General features: G+C 37.1%; 2 protein-coding genes and 1 long non-coding RNA gene across 4 annotated transcripts in view; 1 reads left to right on the plus strand and 2 right to left on the minus strand.

The window, feature by feature from the left end:
• The window catches only part of LOC113685923 (salivary peroxidase/catechol oxidase), a 9647-nt gene extending 7128 nt beyond the window's left edge, over positions 1-2519 (minus strand). Inside the window, exons 1-2 of one of the 2 annotated variants that reach the window (XM_027203510.2) lie at positions 2433-2519; positions 2041-2093 (exon numbers count right to left, since the gene is read on the minus strand). In XM_027203510.2, coding sequence (XP_027059311.2) covers positions 2041-2057 — 17 coding nt within the window. In that variant the 5' untranslated portion in view covers positions 2058-2093; positions 2433-2519. Of the gene's footprint in view, positions 1-690; positions 790-2040; positions 2094-2432 lie in introns of those variants that run through there. The other variant, XM_089190084.1, reaches the window with a different exon arrangement.
• LOC149036113 (uncharacterized) overlaps positions 1-17246 on the plus strand; it is a 20126-nt gene extending 2880 nt beyond the window's left edge. Inside the window, exon 3 of the long non-coding RNA XR_016181858.1 lies at positions 16891-17246. This is a non-coding gene — a long non-coding RNA (uncharacterized LOC149036113). The remainder of the gene's footprint in view (positions 1-16890) is intronic.
• On the minus strand, positions 13675-20796 carry LOC113684295 (immunomodulatory peroxidase). The gene is made up of 8 exons (XM_027201641.2): positions 20665-20796; positions 20002-20050; positions 19162-19747; positions 18584-18830; positions 18052-18236; positions 16158-16441; positions 15017-15585; positions 13675-14214 (listed from the first exon to the last, which is right to left on the minus strand). The coding sequence occupies exons 2-8, from the start codon at positions 20013-20015 to the stop codon at positions 14090-14092; spliced, it is 2010 nt and encodes a 669-aa protein (XP_027057442.2). The 5' UTR covers positions 20016-20050; positions 20665-20796; the 3' UTR covers positions 13675-14089.
• Positions 20797-24050: the final 3254 nt, after the last annotated feature.

Consider the following 24050-nt stretch of genomic DNA (forward strand, 5'->3'; position numbering starts at 1 on the left):
CACGTCTTAATAAACAAAAATTACTCTTTTTTTAACTTCTCCGTAAGTCTGGAAAATCAGACTTCTTTCTTGGATGAGTCTTGAGAAATAGAGAAAAAAAAAAGGAAAAATGAGATCTAAAAAGTTATTTGTGATTGAAAAGAAATATCAACATAATTAACTCAAAATAGAAAACTTAAATCTCTTTTTTTATGCGGCAAACGCTTTTTATGGCGGTAGTTTAGTCATAATGTCTCGATGGCAGACAGGAAAGTCTCTCACATTTCCGCTTTTCTAAACCGCCTATTTATAGAAATAATTTGATTTTATTGACTGAGTTGATAATGTAATTTGACCATCGTAAAGAGTTTCTAAAGCTGATTTTTCGAGTGCAAGCCCTTCGTCAAAATCAATTATCTCGCAATACCCCTACCTACGCAGCACCACAGTTTTATTTATTTACTTTTTTTTTTTTCAGAAACCTACCCCTTTATTAATCTGTTTGATGAAATGCAAAGCTAGTTACTTAGTTTGCTCGGTAAAAAGCACTTGAGCGGTTATGAAGAAGGCTTAGAACTTGAGTTAATTGCAGATACAAGGGATTTTCTTCGGTGTCTTTCACTTCAACGGCTTTCATTCCGACAAGATTATCAACAAACTACGGAGGTCACGCGTCTTAATTTATACATTACTCAGACTTTGCATACGTACATCCGCGAATGAGACCTCATCATCCGCCTTGTCTTTTCGGTTCCACCCACCATCTGACATTAACTGGAGAGATTCGTGGGAGAAGCAGAGAGTTCACAGCACCAGATAGACCCAATCTACGATTTGAGGTCACGGTAGCTCTTGTTCTCATACGTTGTATATAGCTTCACCATTTAAAGTCCATGGGAAATTCTGGAAAGTCATTGGCTTGCGCGTTTACGTTTATGCGCTAATGATTTCCCCCTCATTTCCAAACAATTTATGACCTTAAAGTGGCAATTTTGCCTCAACGAAAACTTATATTTACATCGTCTTTCTCTTGAAAGCTGTTCATGATTTATTCACGTCGCCATTAAGGCAATAAATAATATTGAGATGAAGTATCATCCTCGTCGGAGCTGACCACATCGTGAGACAAACTATTCTACTTCGCTGCAAGTGTGTTCACAACGATTAACGATTTTTGGCGATAGTATAATGAATAATACGGTAACTTTTGGCGCTATTGTAGATTTTATTTCAAAAATCATTGCTACTTCTTTTAGAGAACTCGGCTAGAAAATTGAAAGGTGACACTCCATGGAGTATTTGAATTTTTGAGTGCCTTCGGCAACGCTTGCGTTGTTGTTCCGTGATTCATTCAATTTAGTCTCCAACCACTATATAGTTCGTTATATGTTTTTTTCTTTTTGTCTTTGATGAATGTGTCGAGGGGGTAAAGAGGAAACGCACAACTCGGTGTTATGTTTATTTGAGGCCAATTCATTGTTGCAAAGGGCCGGTAAGGAGCTTAGTCGACTCTTTGTCTTTTGCATTTGTTGTTTTTGTTCTTCTGCTCTTTCTGTTTGTTACTCTTCTATTTCGCTGATTAGTTCTTCCGTTTTTTTTTTTCGTCCTTTCGGTCCGTGCGTCTCTGTTACCTTTCTTTGTTATCTTACTATTTCACCCTTTTGATCTTTTGTTTTTTACTCTACTTCCACTCGTTTTGCCTCTCTAATTTCGTTCCTCAATGGTCTTTTGTCCTTTTCCTAGTTGTTCGTTGGGTCGGTTCTTTTTTCGAGTTAGTTGTATTTTAATGCTGAAAAAGAATGCCTTGGTATAGAAAAGACATAATTTCTCGTGTCTTCTTGGATGTTACGGAATTCTTTCGAATAACACTCCTTGCACAAGTAAGAATCCATGCAAGAAAGCTTTTAAGGTGTCACTGTGTTTTTGATTGCAACGTCAGCATTCTCTGTTACTTGAAAGTCCTCGGAAAACGTAACAAACTGCGCTCATGGCCTAAATTCTTGACACAAAACTCTAAGGCACAGGCCAAAATGATATCGCCAGCAACAAACACTTACATACCTCATTAATGCCATCATGTTGAGTTTCCTCTTCGCTTTTTTGTTAAGTTATACCTTTGTAGAAAAAAAAGACAGAACAAAATTTACAAATATTTCAGTTTTACCTCACATAAACGTAAAAATGTTTGAGAACCACTTCAGGAACATTTATGAAACATAGTATTAACTATTGCTTATCTAACTCTCGAACAAGTGTCAAAAATTATTATAAGTTTTTTCAACCCACCATTGGCACCTAGGAAGGTTTTTTTTTTTTTCAACTCATTTCATATATAAAAAACCTCACTATGATAAAAGGTTCTGGGCTTAAGTTTCTTGTATTATACCGAGGTGGAAAGAAAAAGTGAGAAAGAAGCCGTTGTCGGCTACCTAGACTCAAGATTAACACGTTACCTTCGCTAAGAAAGCTTGATGGTATTGCCAAACGGAAAAGTGGGGAGTCTAGCTTAAGTAGAGCAAGATTAAGCTCACATAAGCTCATGCTTATTCCTGACAACGAACGATAATATTGTTCACTTCGCTGATATTGTTCAATATTAGAAATAATTTATTATATTATAATAAATTATTTCAAATATTGAACAATATCAGCGAAGTGATATTTCCCCTATGCTCCGTTGCACATATGAAGTCCGTACGGCTTAAGCACTAAATATTAAAACGAAAACTGAAGCAACTTTATTTAACTTGCGTTTTCCTAACTAGGAAAAACGAATATGAGGTCCTACATCTTTTAAAGAGCATAATCCCAGTTCGATATTAGTTACGATACATTGTGATTTCATGAATTGTTACGTAGAAGACTGCTTGTATGCACCGTTGAAATCGCTGAACTACTCGTACGTGCTCATAAAGGAAAGATGGAAATTCGCAATTTTTTTAAGGGTAGTGTAGTACGATTATAGTAAACAAGTCCAGTTGTTAACTTAACTTCCTAACATGCCTCTGAAACTTGCATAATGCATGTTTTGTTTTCAAAACAAATGTATTTTTGGAAGATCCAGGAAATATTGATTTCAGAATCAATAACATTCGATGTTTGATTCGATCGTTTTAAAGTGACTCGTAAAAAAACAAAAAAAACCACATGAGAGGATTGGTTCGGCATCTGATGCGCGTAACAAAGAATTAGAAGAGACGATGTTTATTTACAGGCTATTTTTTCGGTAAAAACTCAAACTTTGATGCTTGTGATTAAAACATGATGATAAACGTGTACTTGCCCGACCTTTTTATTTACATTTATTGTTCGTAAGTGGCTGCTAAGTGGAATACCAAATATCTTGCAAATTGGACAAAATAATTTGATTTACAGTCCTTCTTATTTTGACCAGTTTGGTTTTGTCGTCAACATAAAACTTTACGCAAGATATTTTGAGATTTTTTTACCATGATAAACGAATTAAGCATTTTTCTTATAGCGACCAACGTGGATGGAAAATTCTTAAGACCTTCCACTTTCGCATTTTCGCCCAAGGTTCCCATGCCAATACCGAAGTAAACTACTTTTTCGTAGAATCTATAAGATTTGCGTTTTAATCTTTACTATAACTGCCACAAACAGGACAAAAAAGACAATACAATGCCCTAGAAAAAAGCGTTACCCTCGAGATCAAGGATTTACTTTGTTAAGGACACAATCGCGAGCGCTTTCTAACTTAAGTTTCCGCAACTTTAGATAGGTTGTTTGTTATAAATATTAGCCAGTATTTTGTCATAGTGGACGCCGTGATTGCAAAGTGCCAGAGAAAGAGGTATCAATACAGGACACGTGTTTTTTAACATTTTGAGCGTGATTTCAGGCCGTTTATATTGGACTAAACTTGTGCTAGGTCGTTTAGGAAACAATCATGCATTGTAACTGGCGGACCATTATAAGACATTTCTTAGCATCTCGTATACAATAGGGGCCACTGTAAGTTATCTTGACTTCTTGAATAAAACACGCCCCGTGAGGTGTGCGTTTGACTAAGTAGTAATAGTGCGAAGCGTGGATGCGACGTTGCTTTTCCATAAAAATACGTATTGACGCTCTTAAAATCGCGTTTGGCGCCACGCATCCCGTCGTTTTGTTCACCCACCATTCGCCGCGCGTCCCGACGTGTCCAGTGGCACCACCCTTCGATGTCGCCACCCCAAATATGGCGATCTTCCTGAGGGTGTTAGAGATTTATTTCAGTGCCATACGTAGTCTTCAGTTGAATAGAGTTGAAAATGTTTTGTTTACATATGTTTACAGAGTTTACTTGCATGCATTTGTTTCTTGATTTGGACTAGTTAACAGCGAACAAGATTGTATTTTCATATGTTAAGTCCGTGAATTTTCTATGAGCATGCGATTTTTGGTAAAGATGTTGTTAACGCTGAGCGGGTCGACCCTCGCCCTTCTTAGTTTACGAATTTGATCACACCACAGCTCAGTGAATTTAGAAAACGCGTTCAAAGCTTTTAAACTTATGTCAGTGAGCCTCTTTGATGTTGAGTGGCCAAAAATTAGATTCTGGCCGAGCTCTTGGCCCATCTGGAGGTTTCCCAGACCCTCTTCATCCTCTTTCACCATTACCGTTCTTCGCTGAGATTTTAAGAATGAGAACAATGAAACCCTCTTAACAAATGATCAATGTGAGGTAAATTTAGTCGGAGAGTTTCTTGTCTCATCCTAGAGGTTTTTAAGTAAAACTTTTAAAATAGATAGCACCTTATATGGTAGAAGGACATGGAACACGTAACTGAAGTCTCAGAAAAAAGTTTTGTGGACAAGCGAGACGTTTGAGCGGCTCAGTCACTTTTCATTGCTGATGGAGATTTATGATGTTTTGATTCACTACGATCAATTTAGCTCCATTTGAAGTGAAAATTTGCCTTCACGGTCGTAAAGCGAAGAGAGTCGTGTTTTTGATATTCTGGTAACAGAATGTTGGTGAGTTTGGAATCGGTAGTTATTTCACCCTACGCGAAAATGCCTGGACCTTAGGCTTACACTTAAATACCACGCTTGGATATAATTCTCTTTCAAGCTCATTCGATTGAGATTTTCTATTACTCATATTTTTGATAATTCCTTGCATGAAAATATGTCAAATGGCCATCGAACAACACAAGTGAGTGAAAGTTTTTTGACACAGTTTCATACAGAAATAAGAGGAAGCAAGTTTTCCACATGCACTTTTCAAAGGTCAAAAATGGATGCAAATTTCTTCTCGAATTCACGGAGAATTAAATAATTGTAATCCCTGGAAAAATATCGCTTCCAAAATTGTAATAACATCAGACACGAAGAGGTTGCATGTGTCCTTTAAGATCACAAGGGACCTGTGGCAGGCTTTTATTGAATTATTAAGAAACACGTATAATTATCAAAACTTCGATAAACTGAGCAAAGTAAGAATGACTTGTAATCTCCTCCATTGCCCAAGAAAACTTTCTATAATTTGCTATATGGTCATTTAGTAATGCGCTAAAATTCAATCTCACCGAAGTCCCTGGCCAAAGTAGTAGTCATTGTGGTTCTAGTTTTGCGACATTTAACGAGTGAGCCTTTTAACCGAAAAATTCGAGGTATCAATAACACAAACCAAACTGTTATTGTTATTTCTTGTGTGATCTGTCGACTAAAGATTTGTTTGAGTCTTCTCAGTGGCCTTCAAAGAAGCAATATTGAAATAAAAAATGGAATACGAAGGCTAAATGTACGCGATAAAATTTAATGTACGTTGAACTGTAACAGACTTTGTACTGTCAAAGGAAGACAAAAAAGTTTCCTGCAACTAGGGTTACTCTTTAACGTGTTGCGAGCATGCAGTTATACCTTTCTAACAAAATTTAAGTAGAGCATTATAAACAAAACTCACAGACTTCAATTCTGCAAATTTAAGCAGAGCATAATTGTGACGCTTTACCTAATCGCTCCTTAAGCTTTCCCAAAAACGAACCCTGACGTTACTCTCAGTAATTTTAAATGATAGTTGAGGATCACCTCCAAATGACTCCAGCGCAAATGTGATCTAAAGGTGAACTTTTCTTGATTGAACACACACACTTGTAACGAGCCAACAAATATCATTCCGATGGCTTTTTCGCATTTATCGCAATTGCAGGTGATTTATCGTATATATGGTACACACATCTAGTTTTCAACGGATGGCAAAGCGTTTGCTTCTACTTTCATTTAACAATATAGTTCATCTTGAAAAATCTCCTTACGTCTGGGTGACTCTAAGCATGTCTGGCCAGAGTTTTATCCCTCAACACTCATTCGATTATCTTTTAAACTATAAATGAATCGCCCTGTTCCACTTAAACGAATTCTGTGATTCAATGGCTATGGAGATAATAAACCTTACCATGAGGCTTTTTGGCCATAGGGTGAGGATTAGATCATTCACTGAAAGAATGATTGACTTTCACAGAGTTTTGAAATTCTTTTCTCGTCAATCGATACCTGAATCTTCTCTTCATCCTATTACCCTATCAATTCCTTCTCCAGCTAAATCCTTGAGAGATTAAAACTTTTGTAAACTGAAATGCATAGGAACGACGAAGCCGACTGGAAAAAAAAAGTATGTCCGTGGGCGATTAGTTCCAAATAAACTCTGCTCGAAGCACAGCACAAAGCACAGTTGATGATAACCTTATATTGTTGATTCATTTACTATTATAAACTGTTGCAATAAAGTTTTACCTTCCTTGCTTAACATCCAATGGCTAGAAGCACTCCAACACTCTTTCAAGCTCAGCAACATCATTGTTTGTACGTTTAGAATGTTTCGATGATATGAAAGATACTCTTAGAGTTAAGCTTTGGAGTTAAATTCGAGAAACAGCAACAAGGTTTAAGCATGTGGTCGCTCGTGACGTCAGAATGTGTCTCGCGACTGGCCACCATTCCGTTAAAAAACTGGGTATGTCGGAAGTTTGCGGCTAAAAGACCTTTTAGTGCGATACGCCCCTCAGGAAGTTTAAATTGGCTCTTTGGAAAGACTTCTATTCATGTGCACTTTATGATGGTAATAGTTTACGTCAATTCACAAATTTGTTTGCGTACTGTCTAAAAATTATTGGTGGGTATCAAAAGTGGAGATGAAATCGCTGAAGTACGTACTTTGGGGTTGTAACGTAGTTAGTTAGATACCATCAGACTTGTTCGCTCAGAAGGTGGTGATTCACTGATTACTTTTGCTCATTCCAATCCAAGAAAAAACACGTTAGCTGCGCTGCGTTATAGAGAAGAGCGAAGAAACGCACTATTTACGCCCACGTGGAGGTTATCTTCGTCAATTTTTGTGACGGTTTTTTCGACGTAATATCGTTTGCGGTAGATAAAATGTTTCAAGAGAACTGGTGTTTATTTTTTGCTTTGAAAAAGAGTTGTTTAGCAACGTTTTGTCTCATCCAGTGTCAGCAAACCTGTGTGGGAAAAAACTTCTGAGTAGCTCGTGTACTCCCTATAAACTAGACTAAAAGTTTCATCGAACGCGTTGCTTGATCGAGTGCCAAGGTAAGCATTTCAGTTGAATCAAGTTGAATCAATTTCATTTGTGAATTATCCTGAATTCTCTCTTACTTGTAACAAATTGGAAGCCCCAAGAAAAATTCTTTTGTCGCCATATTGAAAGTCCAGTAATATTTCACTTTTGGTTAACAAATGGTAACATTGGCCAGATAAATCAGTTTTCTTAAACGTTTGTGTCGTTTGAGATGTACTGGCTAATTTACAGATTAAATGACTTCAGATTTTTCTTCAACATGCAGGTGAAAATGTATGTTAAGATACATTATCGAAAAAAAAAACGATAAAGGTTCCCTCTGTATTGTATGTTTCCCGTCTACGTTGACGTTGTTCAGCACTTTTTCTGATCAATCAAGACTGACCTAGCTCACTATTTATGTCTTTAGTTGTCATTTTTTAAATTAAATGGTGTGATTTTTTTCTCTTTTAATTAAAGAAAACCACCATTCTGACTTCCTTGCCAGTCTTTGTAAACTTTTGTGGTCATGCAACTGTTCATATATCCATTTGAGGGCAATACGTGATTGTGCAAGAGCAATAAGCAATATTGTAATCAGATCGTAACTTGCTCTTCCCTCGATGTTATTAGAAAATTGCTTTGAATTAATTGGTAATGCGTGTTTTTTCTCCTTTGTCAAAATCTAATTGGGTCTAAAGTTACAAACCAATTAATTTTTTTTTGACATATGGGAAACAGGCAACCTTGTAGTGAAGCAATTCGTCTCCAATGTTTTGACCTCCATGTTATTCAGTTCCTATGGTTTCTTTTCAAACACCACCCACTGCATATTTCACTTGATATTTTATTAGAATTTTTGTATTAACTTTTATATTTTTCCCTTGAGAAAAATAATGTGAAAATACGCGAGTTTGTATTGTGTTTCAGAAAACCAATTAATCCAACATATGAAGATATTTGGAATAAAACTAACAAAAAGAATCTCGTATTGACTTGGAATGCATCCTAATGGTTGATGGAGCTCGTATTGTTCCGGTTGTACCTACTTTTCTTAGACTGCTTTACATTACAATAGTTTCTCGGGGAGTTCGGGTAGCTCTGAACTTGCAGTCTTTTTCAAACCTCTTCCAACCCAAGAGAAATATGAAAAATGGGGTTGGCGAACCCGTCTGTTAGTTGGAGGCACATACGGCCAAAATTAAGGGTGTTTCTATGAGGCTGTAATATTTTCATGATAACTTTATAGGTCAAAAACTGGCCACGACTTCTTGAAGAAACAACAGGGTATTTTTGAGTACCATTTATAAGGAACTGGGGGCATCTTTCCAACAAAGTATTGGTGGTGAAAAATGTAAAGAAAGCATTTAAGCTACCTCAAAATAGATTATGCTTGTTTTCTTTTGAGAGTTGTGGATCAAATGGAACTGAAAAAGAAAAGTTAACGAAAGGAGGAGATATAATAACAGCGATACAAATTTGGAGTTAAGAAGGGTTTGCTTTTGGACAGAATTACAAACATTCCTTAGAAAACCGATTGTCATGAATAGTGAGGCGCACAAAATTAACGATTTCATGTAGAGCTGATTTTTTTAGTCCCATAGAAATTAGATTGTGTGTAAAATATGTGTTTGTTAATTGTAGTTGTGATGATGAGCAATGAACTGTCGGTATCACAGTTTGCAGTCACCATTTATTGTAGAGTCCAACTATCTATAGTACTGGCCTTCATCAGGCAATGATTATGAGTTTGAATAATAACGGGTCGTCTTTTCGCTTTTTATGTTTCGGAATGGTTAGCTGCCGCCTCAATGGATTGGTTCTCAGTCATACATCAGTATTTAGGCAGTATTTAGTTTTAGATGCTGAATGTATGACTGACAATCAGTGTTTATCGGACTTTTTCTACCGTCTGATTAGTTCCTGATAACTTAAAAAAGATCACTCTTTCCCTCTCACCAAGGATGCTTTTCAAAACATTTTCGTAACAGGTTTACAAGCATGTGAGGATGCCTAGACAATAGTAGACATACACGAAGATGCCTCTTCATCTAGATCGTTGTCTTCATGGCGTTCAAAATGTGTGATCTGTTCAGTCGTGCTTTCATCAAAGCTAAAAATAACGAGTTAACAATATTGTACCTTAAGCGGTCAGGTGTGTCAGAACATAACCACGCAAAGTATATTTGGGTCTTTTGAAACTGTTCCAAGGCCGGATATTGTAACGGGATAACTTTTAACATATTCAGTTATACTCAGTGGAGTAAACCTCCGAAATTCCACTCCTCCGTTTAACTAAACCAAATCTTATTTGTCGCTTACAGTCGAAAGCTTTGGCCCAAACTTGTTTCGAAAACTTAAAAAACGATTTAAATTGAGACCTAAAGCTTTTTTAGAATAATTTTTGTGACCACTTTCGCTCGAATTCAAAGAAAATTTAACATTGATACTCCGTAAGAAATAGATTGCCTTAGTGTCAAGGCCCTTGAAGTTAAACGATGCACTGAAAGGAAATATTGCATTTCTGATAACCGTTGAGCAAAACGAAGAGGGTGATATTGCTTTCCCACTGTTTGGAATTTTCTGGTTGATCTTAGACACTCAAGTCTATCAATGATGATTTGTAGTGTTGCTCGTGTATTTGTAAGCCAAACCCTCCAGCTTGAAAAAAGTGGACCTTTTTAGTGATTTTATACCTTTGATACTGAATTAAGTAGTCTTAAAACAGTCATCTTATGTCTTTGCAGTAACATAAAGAAACAATCTAGCCATAGATCAACGTTCAGAGTACGGCTGTAAGGTTTTTTCTCATGCACTCCCGTTAATTACTGATGGGAAGCTTGCAGGGAAGGGTTCAAGTGATAAAAAAACAATTCATTTGACCACTCAGCCTAAGTTTCGCGTACGTTTTCCTGTATTTGTTTATTTAGCTTCAGCAAATGTTAGCGTTAAAAAAAAGCGAACCAATCCTGGGACGATTTATAATGCAAAACATGTTATCTTTTTGCTGTCTTCAGTATTTTTATTAATGATGAGTAAACTTCTTTGTCGACGCGTCTGCATTTAATATCCGCAACGCCTCTTTCTTTTGATGTCTCCTCTTTCCCCAACATTTCATGGCCTTTTGCCTTTAATTTTACCTTATTTTTGACTTATATTTGCATCATTTTTCTTTCAAATGCTTACTTCGGTTTATGTACGTCACTGTTCGGAAAAGAAATGGTAGATTTTACTCCATTACAAATAGTCTTGAATATTTACGCACTGTTCAGTGCAGTTGTTTGAAACAATGTCGAATAACATTGTCCTGAATAAAATTTCGCTTAATCATCTTTGCGAAGCAGCTCTTTTAAAGTCCTGAAAAAACAGTTGGAAACTTTAAAATCGGTTTAGTTTGAATATGTCTCATGCAGTCGTGTTCTTGATTAGTCTGTATATCTCTACATCATAAGCTTCATCTTCCATGTACACTTCTGGTTAAAGAAAAGAACAAATAGTACTTTAATTTGATAACTGTAAACATACAAACGTAATCTTAGGCCAAGTACGCCAATTCTTTCCCATTCCCGGTGGCACAGCTAATAGAGTATGACACCGCGAGATCGGAGCAAAGTGTGGTTAGAATCCGTGGGAAGGAATCACACTTTTTATGGTTTCATGCCAGTGGCAAATGTTTAAGATATTTCTTTAGTTATGGAAATGGGTTCTTAGCTCACATTTGAACAAGACAGCGAAGTCAAGTAGAACTAAAACAATCCTGCATCACTTTTGGGTAATTTGACCGAAAATCGCTTTATAGGCTGGTGATGGGCTTGATTATATGACGTTCATTGAAAAGGGGAAGGTTTCGCCTACTCTTCATGTATCGTTAACCAACACTTTTCTACTCACCTTTTGAAACAAGCATTTCTCAGGCTTGAATAGTAGTTAACTGATATAATCTCTTTTCTCAAAAAGTGCATAAAGTGTACAGGTTGATATTTACTTACATACAGCACTGGCTAAACAAAGTCTTGGTCCCAGATAGGTGCAAGAGTAGAGGAATCGACTACGCATTTGCGATTAATAGGTTGTAGATGATACAGGGAACAGATATCTTCAGGGTAAACATAAATTCATTTCTCGTTATCTTTGAAAAACCAACCACGATGGTTTGTGTCATCAAACTATGTTTGCGTTCCCTGTTTTGGAACGTAACAGTTTATGAACAGCCAAGGGAAGCTATAAGTGGACAAACAACCAGTCAGTGGCTGTTGAAATAGCCATAAGGGCATTCAAGAAATTATAAAATCGTTGGTAAGTAATTGGAAAATAATAATAAATCAAAAAATGATCTGTGAGAAAGAATGAAATTAATACCTTTGCCTTCAAAGAGTGAAACTTTTTAGTTAGAATCCAAGCCAAATCAGTGATGTGAATCTTTTAGGTGGTAGGTTTGCTGTGGTGGTTTACGATAAATGGCCCAACTTCCTTACTTACGGCGCATTAATGCCTGCCGACAATTATGTAATAAATAACAGAGAAATCCAGAATTTAGGATTTTTAACGTTAAAAGACTGTAGTCATTGTTGTATTTAAAGAATGCGGTAGTTTTTGCTCAACTTATTTGGCTTCCGGTGTGTGACGAGGCAGGTTTATTCAATGGAAAAGTAATACTTGTGGTGCTAGCGTCATGGAATTATCTGCCAAATGTTGATGCCGTTTGCCCAAAGAAAGTATTGAAGTGTTCGCATTCTTTGGATGCTCATAGTTTTGTTTCGGAAAAAGTGACGCAATTCTGCATTTATCAGCACTCACAATCTCGTCATCGAAGAATACCTTTGTCTATTTGTATTTGTTTGACATCTATTTCTGCTACTGACTTAATTTCATTAAGAATCAATTTTTGGATAACTGCACAAAATATCTTGGAATTAACCTTTGCCACAAAAAAAAACTCAAGAAATGTAATCAGCTTAATTGTAGAAACCGGTATTTGGAAAAGAAATGTTTCCCTAGAAGCAAACGTAGTATTTACTTCTTGCTGTAAAGTTGAAATGCTAATTAAAAACTCCGCAATCTTGCCATCTGTTACAATCTGAACTATTTTGACGAAAGTATTCATATGATATTACGCAAACAATTATGGATAAATCTTTGCAAAATGCAAATTTTGAACCGGCCCTTGTTCCCCTCATCAGTCATACGAATTTCTTCAATTTTTCCTCCCTGCGATATGTGATATGAAATACGATAAATCTGAAGAGTCATTGTAACACGGCTAAGGTGCGAAAGCGAATGGGACAATGTTTATTTCGCAAAGTTGAAAATTTAAGGTCTTTCAAAAGACGTTAACAGTGAGTAGTTTGATACACGTCATGATGCACAGCCACCAAGTATTTCACTAACTTTTTAAGCCGTCGACATCATTGTTCACGAAAAGTATTCGCAATTTGCCATTGAACCGTTTACCTTCTACCTTTCAACTTTTTGTTTTAACAGTCAAGTAATCTGTGTTGTCTTTGCATGGTTAATATCCAAATCATAATGAAACCATCGCTTCAAAATTATACGTTACGAGCAAAGTCCACCTTCACATAACATCGAAAGATACTATTGACGTCGTATGCTGATAAATTTTTTCGGTGTCAGCTGAACTTAGCTGTTTTCATTTTAAATACCTCATGAGATATCAATTGACGTGAGTTCACGATTCACCAGAAATCAATACGCGAGCAATATTTGCTTTTGCATTGACGCACTTTGTTTTCTAAATGGTCACGAAGAAAACCTGCTTTAGGGCAAATGTATTTCATCTTTACCCGAACGCGCGGGAAACGAAAACTCTAGCCAAATGGTTGAACGCCAATTTAAGGTTGGCTTTAGTTCGTAATGAGTCTTAATTAGGTAATGAGACAATGTATTTAATTATCAGTGTTCTTGACGAATGAGTTGCATCTTTAGCCTCCCAATCCACGGGAAGTTTCCCAACAAAAGGAACCGTTGTCGAAAAGGTCGATGAAAAATGGCTCATCTGAGAGCTTCTATTATGAAGAAACCGTCAGAAACATCTTTATTCCAGAAGCAAAATAAGGAAAAGTTCGAAGCGCTATCGCTCAAGGTGCCCCTGGTCATTTCGCCTTCAACATAAATTCCTAAATAGACTTAAGTCACACAGTGCCTCGATAAAATTAACTTTAAAAATATTTTATTGATTATCGAAGACTCTGCAATCATTTGCCAGTGTCTGAACGTACTTACAAGAATAAGGAATAAATGGGAAATCTCGAAAACCAACTTTGCCGTCGAATGTTCAAATCTTCTTTCATTGTGACTTTTCACTTCTTAGATCTAAATACTAATTCTCCTTAAAGTCCCCTTTCCGTCATTGGTAAGGACTCGACTTAGTCTTAAACCAGACTATTACCTGATATCTTCGTTGGTCTCATCACCTGTCTGTGGCGTAATGGTGATATTTTTAGCTAAAATTATTAATAGTTGACTAAAGGGAATGAAAGGTTCAACACACTCAAGGAAAATTTGTTTCAATGCGCCATGAAATGCTTAACACATCGTAACACCGAAAAAAAGACATGATCCTAAGATTTAAGTTGTAACAGAGACCGCCCCCGTGGACATTGCGTCATCTGGCCCCATCACCTGGCCCTCTTTTATGGACTCAGTGCAAGCTTCGCATTCTGCTGATGGATTTTCATCCTCCATTCCCGGATCTAGAGAAAGGAAACAAAATAAGTAGGAACGAATGATTAATTTTCTTCTCCTATATTGATTTGTGTTGTTTTCCATCTTGTATTATATCTGTTCAACCGTTAATTATGTGAAGTTCTCTTTTTTTTCCAACGAAGTTCTTGGAACTTTGTGGAAACAGTTTGTGAACCAGTTTATTTCAGCACATGTTAGATGGCCCTGTGCACTGAGAATTTCGAAACAAATAAGTGTTATGCTCAAGCGGGAGTTTTTTTTTGGCTAAAATTTGCACTCTTAAGACAATCATCAATGTAGTGTCGAAAGTAATGCGCTATTGCATTGGCTTAGCTTTACTTCGCTCTTTTATTGGCTCAAAAAATTCTCTCCAGACCCGCTCTAAGAAACAGATGCTAAACTAAATCCGATCGTGAAAAAGTTTATTTGTCGCTTCTTTGAATTTTCATTGGCTCCTTGTGATATTTCTATGCTCTGATTGGCTGGCCGCTGTGATCACATCAGTTTCGGTTTATAGACACTCTAACTTATCTTTACCTTACGAACGGGATGGTGACCACTTTTTGGCAGATAGATTAGTTCATCAAGGTACGCCGAAGTTTAAATGTCGTTTATTGAGAAAAAAAATTTGCTACTAAATGAGTTATATTTACCACTTAACAGGCATCTGGGTGTCGTATCTGAATGCATTTGGTAGTGTTACCTGCGAACTTTTTTTTCATCTAAAATTTCACATCAACTCGGACTGGAGGAGATAGATGCCTGAATAAAACTGATTATTTTAAGAGGTATGCATAACCGGCCACTTACCCTCTCTCCACAAGTTCAAGTTGATGGATGGAATGTCATCACAGTGAACCTTTATTGTGCTGCTTTCAAATACACGCCTTTGAAGTTCCTTCACATTATCTGAATTATCACAGATGATTCTTGCAAGGGAACTACCTCTTCTGATAGAATCCAGTTGCCTGCTTGTGAATCCTGTGTAAGAATCACGTCTTTCGTACCAAAAACGATCTCCAAATCGGTATCTTTTGAAACTTCGAGCAATCAGACAAGAGAACGTTTCCCCAAATATAGACCCTTTCTGTGGCCTCTCGCTGACTCCTCCCACATACAAGTCTATGTCTGCAGGATGGTCATAAGACTCTTTAATCTTACCCAGTTGCGCGGGGTCAATGTTGGTTAGTTGTGAAAAATCTGTGACAAGGCCACCGGTTAAGTTTTTATCCAAGTCACAAGCTCGTCTGAATTCTATGTAAGGTGGTAGGGCGTGGTCACGACCACGTTGGATGTTGATTGCCATAAGGTCTCCCACAAAACCCTCGATGGTTGGTCCTTCTATTACGAGACTTTCGCGTACAGCTTCCACAAAGTTCCTACGTGAGGAAACAAAGCAATAACTGTTTTATATAAAACCAAGGAATTTGGTTTAAGGAGGTTAAACTGACGTGGTACATCCCCACGATTCGTTCACTGAGTCCAAGAGGTGTTTGGATTTGAGATATCGGTTTAGTGGAGGTTAAAAAATAAATTGGAAAGTACAGTGGAAAACCTATAATCGAACTGTAATCGAACTGGAGTTTTAGATCCCACTCCCTTCTCCATGGGAAGTATTATTAAGTCGTGTGATTGATGGATAAAGATCTCCTGATATACGTTGGACAAGACAACGTATGCTGGTTGAATGACCCGAAGACAACGATATGGAAGCTGAACTTAGAGCAAAGACAATCAATTTTCTTTTAAGGGAACGTGACTGCTGTTGTTGTGGTTTGGCCTTTGTTCCGAAATTTGGGGCATCTACAAAAATTTCCTTCAAAGAATTGTAAACTTTTTAATGCAATCTGGCCAAAGTCCCTTGCAAAGTGTTGTAAAGATCTATGAGCTATAGGATATGGCGCCATAGATATCCTTTATCGTTAGTATTATCATTATTATGAATCCTTACCTATCAAACTTCTGCGATGGTTCTTTTATTAACCCTAGAGAAATTCCGTCGATACCGTTGTTCCTTAAAGTGTAAAGTGGGTCAGGATTGAAAAATGTTGTGGTATTGATCTCTCCCAGTCGTACAAATGCTTTACTGAACTGTCCAAACGTCTGTCGAATCAAGGAGTGACCCATCCTGAGAGCCGCTGCTGCAAATGCGTTTAAGGTTGTCGCCCTCACATTTGGGTCGTAACCGCTGAAGAACCGGCCAGATGACTCCAGTAAAATGCCCTCGTCGTTTCTCTTTTGGTAACATAATAAATAAAATAAACGATGAGATGAATAATAGATTATTAAAACTTCAAATGTAACTTTTGCACTATGAATGGTATTATTATTGACCGTTTTTCGTGATATTGTGTGTACTAACACTTGTTCAAAGGAGGTGTGGTTATCCCAGTCAATACATGTCTAAGTTAATTTACGAGATGAGGATAAGAGTTGATGACTTGGAAAATTTAAATAACCTGGATGACAGGCAGAATATTAAGAATTTAGTTCCAACTAAATCAGCTCCAAGCACAATAGCGCCCACGTTGCTTTTATCCTAATCAAGTCTTGGAGTCAACTGCTCGCCCTGACCTATACAGCAGTAAGGTTCTACACGTTAGAACAGAGCGTAATTCAATCCACAGTGAATATGTGTGGATAATTGTTGCAACAGAATGTTATTTCAAATTGGTACTTTCTAGTTTCTTCTCAGTGCATTTTGTGAAGAACGACGTTGAAATGATGTAGACGAGGTCAGGAGGTGAACCGATGTACTCTTGCAGTAACACTGGAAGCATAAGGGGGACGTAGTAGTCTTATAGCTTATATATTGGCTTCGCAACTCACTATCTATTCTTTGATAGGTAGTGAGTAAACTAAATAGTCTATCATTGACTATCAATAAAAACATGCGCCTTCCTTGTTGTTAAGTTGTGAACGACAAGTAGTTTTATGCCAAAACAATTAAACCATTCGTTCTCGATTTCCATAAATAATCACGCGATTGAAACTCGAGCTCTTAATCGAATTGTCCAGTAGAACATTTTGGATAAATCAATAATAATAATTAGAGTTCTTAAAAACCGCATTCTACATATAAATGTCTCGATGCTTTTTACAACTAAAAAAAAAAAAAGAGCTCTCATGAAACATGTACGTTTCCAACGCCTTTTTAAAACTATCAACAGTTAATTTGTCTAATGGCAAGCGGTAGCTGATTCCATAACTTCGGAACAAAAGCCTCAAAAGATCTATCTCCGTTAGCAACTGTAGTAGTCTTAGGGGTAGTATTAAGGATAACTAGAAGGTTGGAATCTCTAGAAATAAAGAGAGCGACAGGGAGTGTAATGATGAAACAGTTCATTAATATACACCGGGGCAAGGCCATTAAAAGATATGTACGTAATCGAAAGTAACTTAAAAATTATTCTGTCATTAACAGGAAGCCAGTGCAAAAATTTTTAAAACAGGAGTAATGTGATCAGTCCTCTTCATGCACACAGTTAATCTTGCCGCGGTATTCTGTAATCTCTGAAGTTTCTCAATTTCACTGGAGGGAATTCCATAGAGCAAACCATTACAATAATCCAATTTCGATGAAACGAAGGCATGAACATTGCGCCCAGTATCCGCTTGCGAAAGATAATTTCTGATTCTGCCAATAGAATGAAACGAACACGACAGGTGTTGTTGACAAGGGGAACAAGGGTGAGGTGTGAATCAAGTGTGACTCCAAGGTCTGTGACAACACTAGTTGGCTGAACGTAATGATCACTGACTTTAATCGAAGCAATCGGTGCAGCAGGTGAAAAACGCGAAGTATCATAAAGTATCATGCATTTCATAAATACATCGATCCTCACCAATTTTTTAGAAGGAAATAGAACAGGAAGCCATTCGTTGTATGTAATGTGCTGTATTTGACCAATCACTATTTTTCGTGCCTCCTGAAAAAGCTTTTCATCCTGCCATATTGGATTCAGATAATGAAGGAACTGTGCAATGCGATTATGTTCACGCACAAAAAGGGTGTGCATTACCATAAGCGCTGAAAGATAAGGAAAAGAGAACGGGATTTAGTTATTTTCTGTTAAACTTTGCCCTTCATGATTATTTGATTTTTCATGAGCTAGGTGTTACTCTCTTCGTTCAAACTGAATTCATAATATTTACGGGGTTGTTGTGTTCCTTAATAAAAACGATTACTGAAGATGGGGAATTAAAAGTTGCATGTATATAAGAGATACAAGCTTAAAAGATTCTCTGTTTTTATCCCTATGCTTATTGGCAAATATCTATTCAGTCTCGCTTACGACCACAACAGAATTTGTGTAAATAAGAGAGACGTCCTCCTGATGGATAGCTGGAGATATATTGTCCCACACAAATTCTTACCGGGATTTTCATTGACTCTCCTAAAATCACCAGCTAGGAAACAAGGCCTCACTGCAGGTCTCGGTGATTTACAAAAGGATTCTGGGCTAGCTTCAGGTAAAATTGGCATCCTGTCGGAGCGTCTCACTGGTAGTGGGAGAACGCGTAAAGCTCCAGTATTTGCTATTTTGTCACGGAGGCTCTCTGCCTCTTCACAATTAGCTCCATAAACCATCGAAGCATCAATGTAGGATGAAACTAAGTTAACCTGAAAAAGAGCGAACGAGTATTTTGTCGGTTTCTTTTGCTAAATCGAAGTAATGTTTATTTCAAAGGGTAGCACTTCCCTCGTGATTGATCAATACTGGGACCTCCAATTCTATTTGTACTTCGCGTTATGTGCTCAACTGAAATTCTTTTCGTTTCTTCAAAGTTGCGCATAAATTCAAAGTTTCATCAAACTTCTCTCTCTCCTGCCCCGCAATGTTATGTCACATAAGAAAATATAACTTTTCTCACTGGATTCGTTTGTTTATAAAAGATAAATGTTAACTGCAATGCGGATGAAAATGACGCTTAAGACTGCAGGAATCTCTCACCTGTTCACGATCCCTCAATGCTGATCGTGATAGGGGAATGCATTGTGCAGTTACATTGTTTGCCAGTCGATCATCGGGGTTGTTCTGTGAGATCGGTATGCTTATACATCCGGGAATGTTGGTGGGACATTGTTCGTTGTTGGTCCCGCATCCCGCAGTCTCGTTGGACTCAGTTAACGTGATGTCATGATCTATAAATTGACCCCACGTCATGGTCACGTGAGTGAAAGGTGGAGGTTTTCCACCTACATCTTCAGACGTACTCTTGAACACGTTTTTACTGATTGTTCGCGCGTTCTTCAGTGGAGCACCAGATGAAGACATGAGTCTAGGTCCATCTCCGTTCTGAAAGGCTGGTGGGAGGAAGCGGTCGAATCCAGTCTCGGCAGAGCCCTCGGTTATGTTGCACAGATTGTTGCATGTCCCGTCGAACGTGCGGTAACGGCGCCTGATACAGTTTAGACGAAGGTACAGAGGTATCGGTTGACACATGCGGTCAACCCTTAAAAATGTATCGGAATTGTCAGGTGTTCCACCAACGGAAGGCCCGCTTTGGAAGAGACATACCCCCAGCACTAAGAGAAGGCTACAAGATTGAGAGAATCGTTAATCGAAACAAAAGGAAGCTATGAGTTTTTAACAATTTTAATTAATACTTATGTCGCAGCCTCACTGCAATTTTAATTCACCAAATTCATGGAATCCAAGAATTAAATCTCATATTTGATTGCACCTCAAGGGTGTATGGTTCTTACAAGTAACCAAGTATTTAAAAAAAATCATATTTAAAAGGCAGTCCCAAAATAGATAGGTTTAAGTTTAAAAATTAGCTACCAATACCTTAATGTCAACATTTCTAGCTGTTTCAGTGCTTTCACTGCTTATGTGTCTATGGAAGAAAAAAAAAACATCCAAGAGTTAGGCTGCCCTGAAATAGTATGAGCAGCGAGACGGTGAGGTTTTTCATGACAAGTGTTTATGCCATTGTCTAGTTTAAGTGAAGATTCTTCTCAAATCTGCTCCCACTTAGCACACAAAAAACTTCAAGAGAGAGAATGATATGTGAGTACTCGAATAGACATAATCTTGCATTCCATTACTGAGTAAATAGTTCGGATCCTTTTTTTAGCTGATTGCGTTGACAAAATATTGAACAACTTTACAAAGAAGTAGGCTAAAAGATGCGAACAATTTTCGCGCGGTACTGATTTCGGTCTCTTTTGCAAAGAAAAACGGTAGAGTTACGAAAAAATGGGACAAACACCCTGATCAAGGCTAAATAAACTGTAGGAACCTACCTCGAAAAAAGGTAATTTATCGATGCCAATTATAAAACAGTATGCTCCATTGTAATTTCAAGACAAACGAATCAAGTTTGTTATCAGCAACCAGAGGCTCAAAAATTGCTTCGAAAACATTAAGCATTCATTGGGAACAAGCAAGGCGAAGTAGGATAGGTTTCATTTTTCATTATTGTACATGACTATAAGAAAATCCATTTACCTTATCCTTGTAGCTGGACTTGAATTGAAAATGTTTGATTGACCTCCAAGCAAATCAAATCGTGGTTTTTGAGAACCTATCTGGTATGAAAGAGCTTCCCACCTTCTGTCCTTTTAAACTTCTGCTTTTTGCTCATTATCATTTGTGCAGCCAAAGCACAATACACTGCTCTCACTAATTATTAGGGACACATAAATGATTTGGCAGCTAATATCCTCTGAGTAATGAGATGATCATTAAGTACTGGTTTCTTGAATCAAGAGTTCATATCAAGGGTCCAATACTTTGTTTATTGTACTCTTTCGTCACAGTGAAAAACACTGTTCAGAGTTGTGGAAAAAAATTTTTTCTGGACAAAAATATCTTGATCCTGTGTCATAAATTTTCTAATTTTTTTTTTCTGTGTGCATAATTGGGCTTAAGTCAAAAGTTGCATTTGACAAAAATCCAGGAAGGAAGTTGTTAAAACAATTTTCGCTGAGGAAGTTGGAGAAACGGTACAAATGACAACTAATAAACAGGATGTTTCTTCATGATATGAGCACAAAGGCGCCTTCAGTTGGCTTACTTGTGCTGAAGGGCGAGAAACGTTAATGACAAAAGATTTAAAGAGATGCAAAATCAGCATAAGCGAGCTCTGTAGAGAAACCTGACTCAGCCAATACATTTTTGGTTTCTTTTTTTCCTTACCAGTGGTCATTAAAGAAACCTGACGCAGCCAATAAATTTTTGTTTTTATTTTTTTCCTACCAGTGGTCATATAATGAAGTTGAATTTACAGCTGTCAAATAAGTTTCTTTCATCTAAGTATTACTCTGATTAATTTATTTTAAAGGAACATTTTTTCTTATTCCACTAAAGATGTACTCACAAAATAAAAACAAACAAATGAACTCTACCAAGAGGTAAAGTTGTTTCGTAGCAGATTAATCTCAGTAGGTGTATAATGTTGCAAAATATGAGTTTAGTAATTCAGTAGTCAGCAATGCGTTGGTTTAAGAAAATTAGACCACGTCATGGGGTATATTTTCCAAGCCGTGGCAACCAGTGTTATCGTTTGATTTGGGGTATTTATTGTTTGCTTGATGTCTTGATTTTATAACCACCTAAAGGGACAGGGTTATCAATCTAAATGAAAGTTTTAAAATACGTGTACGTCAGTTGTTAATGTCTAGAAAAACTGCAAACGTGCTTTTTGCAGTTCTTTTAAAAATTTTGGTTATTATATATTTATTATTGTTTTACCGTTATATTGATTGCTTGAGTCTTTAATTTCACTGTTTTGACGTCACCGCCACCGAAAAAACTGGCAATTTGATAGGCACCAAATAGACTAGAAAATCAAATTCTACGTCTATATTAAATAATAATGTTATCACTTTTCGGCAAATGCATTTCCTTGAAAATATCTAGTGAGAGATATAGGTCGGTTTTTCATGGCTCATTGACTGAATTGCACGAACGATTTATGTCAATTATCGACAAAGAGATTTCATTTCATGATAGTTGGCAACCTCTCCCAAACTTGTTTCACTAAGTATTATGGGAATACCATCAGAGTAAATAAGTTTCCTTGTATTCTTTGACTCTTTAATCCTTGGTTTTTTTTCTTACATACCTCATTGAGTTGAATCTTTGTAGCTTTAACTCTATCGTGACTTTACATCTGGCACTGTATCTGAGGTTATTGCGATATTGGAATTTATAAACAAATGCCTAATATTAAGCAAATTCTAGTTTTTTTTAAAGAACTTCTTGAATTTGTCTCAAATGCCATTGTTCTGCTGAAAAAGTATCTCTTGATACATGACAAAACAGAATATTAAGTTAAGTTTGTGATATAATGGGAAAAAACTTTGAGGGTTGAATTTGAAAGACACTTTGTGACATATTAACCAGCTTATTAACGAAAATTCCATCAGTTTACAGTAAAGATACACTAATCTAGTAATGATCGGACCAAATGGAATCGTTACGCAATGAAGACTTTCGTTTCGTTTTGGTTGGCAGAAGACAATTGGTTCTTCCAACAATTAATAATTCTCAGGACGATCAACTGTATTTGATTCGATGACCACTTGATGTGACTACTCTTTTTGAAGTATTCATTACTGGATCTCATCAGAAAAGAAGAACTGTTTTGATCTTGACTTAAGATCCCTTTGTAAGCTGTAATTGTAATTTGCGACCGGCCTTTGTAATTCCAACGTACCAAGACCAATTTCTCGCATAGATGAAAAACGCACAGTTTTTCTGTTTGTTAACCTTTGTACTCTACTCTCATATTTATATTTGCGGGTGTTTGCCATGTTTAAAATTAGGTCAGTTGACGAATGTTCACTGAGGGTGTTTTTTTCAATGTAGGAGGGAAGAGGAGGGACAAATTACATTCATTGCCAATTATAGATGCGAGGGCAAGTATAGATGCAAAATACCCCTAGATTCGTTGCGAAGCTCGTAACAACTGTTTTACGAAAACCCTCGTTATGATTACTACTGATAAACGGGCTGACAAACAGACAAATTAAACTAAGAGGGTAATGAATGTTCTGTGAAGCGCGACCGTCGATAAAGCTCGTGTACATGTTAGGCCAAGAAATTAGCTAAACCAATATAAAAGAAACTTAGGAGGCGTTATTAAACAATATACACCTTTAAGCCTACGGCTCTCTGGCACCTTCTGTCGCTTTATTTCTGACTTCTGTTTAAAGGTACCGAAATAACCGCAGGATTAACAGTGCATGATTTGATTTTTCGATTCATTTTTGTATTTATTTATTTTTTTATACAAATATACTTCTCACAGCCGTTCTTCTATAAGTGGAGTTTTACTATCAAAAGTGAGGCAAAGTTTTGGGAAATGTTTACAACTGTAATTGACATTGACGCCAGACGAAAGTGCCGCTTAAAATGTTTCAACAACGCACACTAAAGCTATGTTAAAAATGAAGTCAAGGTAGAAGGTTAACTAAGTTAACTTTTAAGATATCTTATCCCTAAGGCTTGAATGTACACAGATGGAATGTTGGTCGACCCTACCGTGGGTGTATGCGAGACAATTTGATGCGCACGTGCAAAGATCACCACAACTGTGACCTTAATGTTAATAATTCAACGTGATGTTTAATCAATACGACATGGCGAGATAAATGAACCAACGCAAAGCATCTCAATTAAACGGACACACAGCAATAGAAATACTCGGCGTAACGGGAAGTTTTTGCTTACGAGAACGTTTCTCTTGGGTGACCACAAGCAGTATTATTAAAAAAAAAAAACTATTGTTCACTTCATTTAACGGCTGGCCGGCCATATGATTGTTAACCTTTCAATCTAAGGTTTCTTTCACCCTAAGACGGATGAAAAATGCGTTTTCACTCTGACAA

Source organism: Pocillopora damicornis, chromosome 12, assembly GCF_964200805.1.
Source record: "Pocillopora damicornis chromosome 12, jaPocDami1.2, whole genome shotgun sequence".
In the NCBI taxonomy this organism is placed as follows: domain Eukaryota; kingdom Metazoa; phylum Cnidaria; class Anthozoa; order Scleractinia; family Pocilloporidae; genus Pocillopora; species Pocillopora damicornis.

Excerpts from the sequence above, each read along its gene's own strand:
- LOC113684295 (XM_027201641.2), bottom strand. Across the intron at positions 18,831-19,161 it reads CATTGAGGGATCGTGAACAG|GTTAACTTAGTTTCATCCTA; the intron begins GTGAGAGATTCC and ends GCTCTTTTTCAG. Across the intron at positions 15,586-16,157 it reads CCATCGCAGAAGTTTGATAG|GAACTTTGTGGAAGCTGTAC; the intron begins GTAAGGATTCAT and ends TTCCTCACGTAG.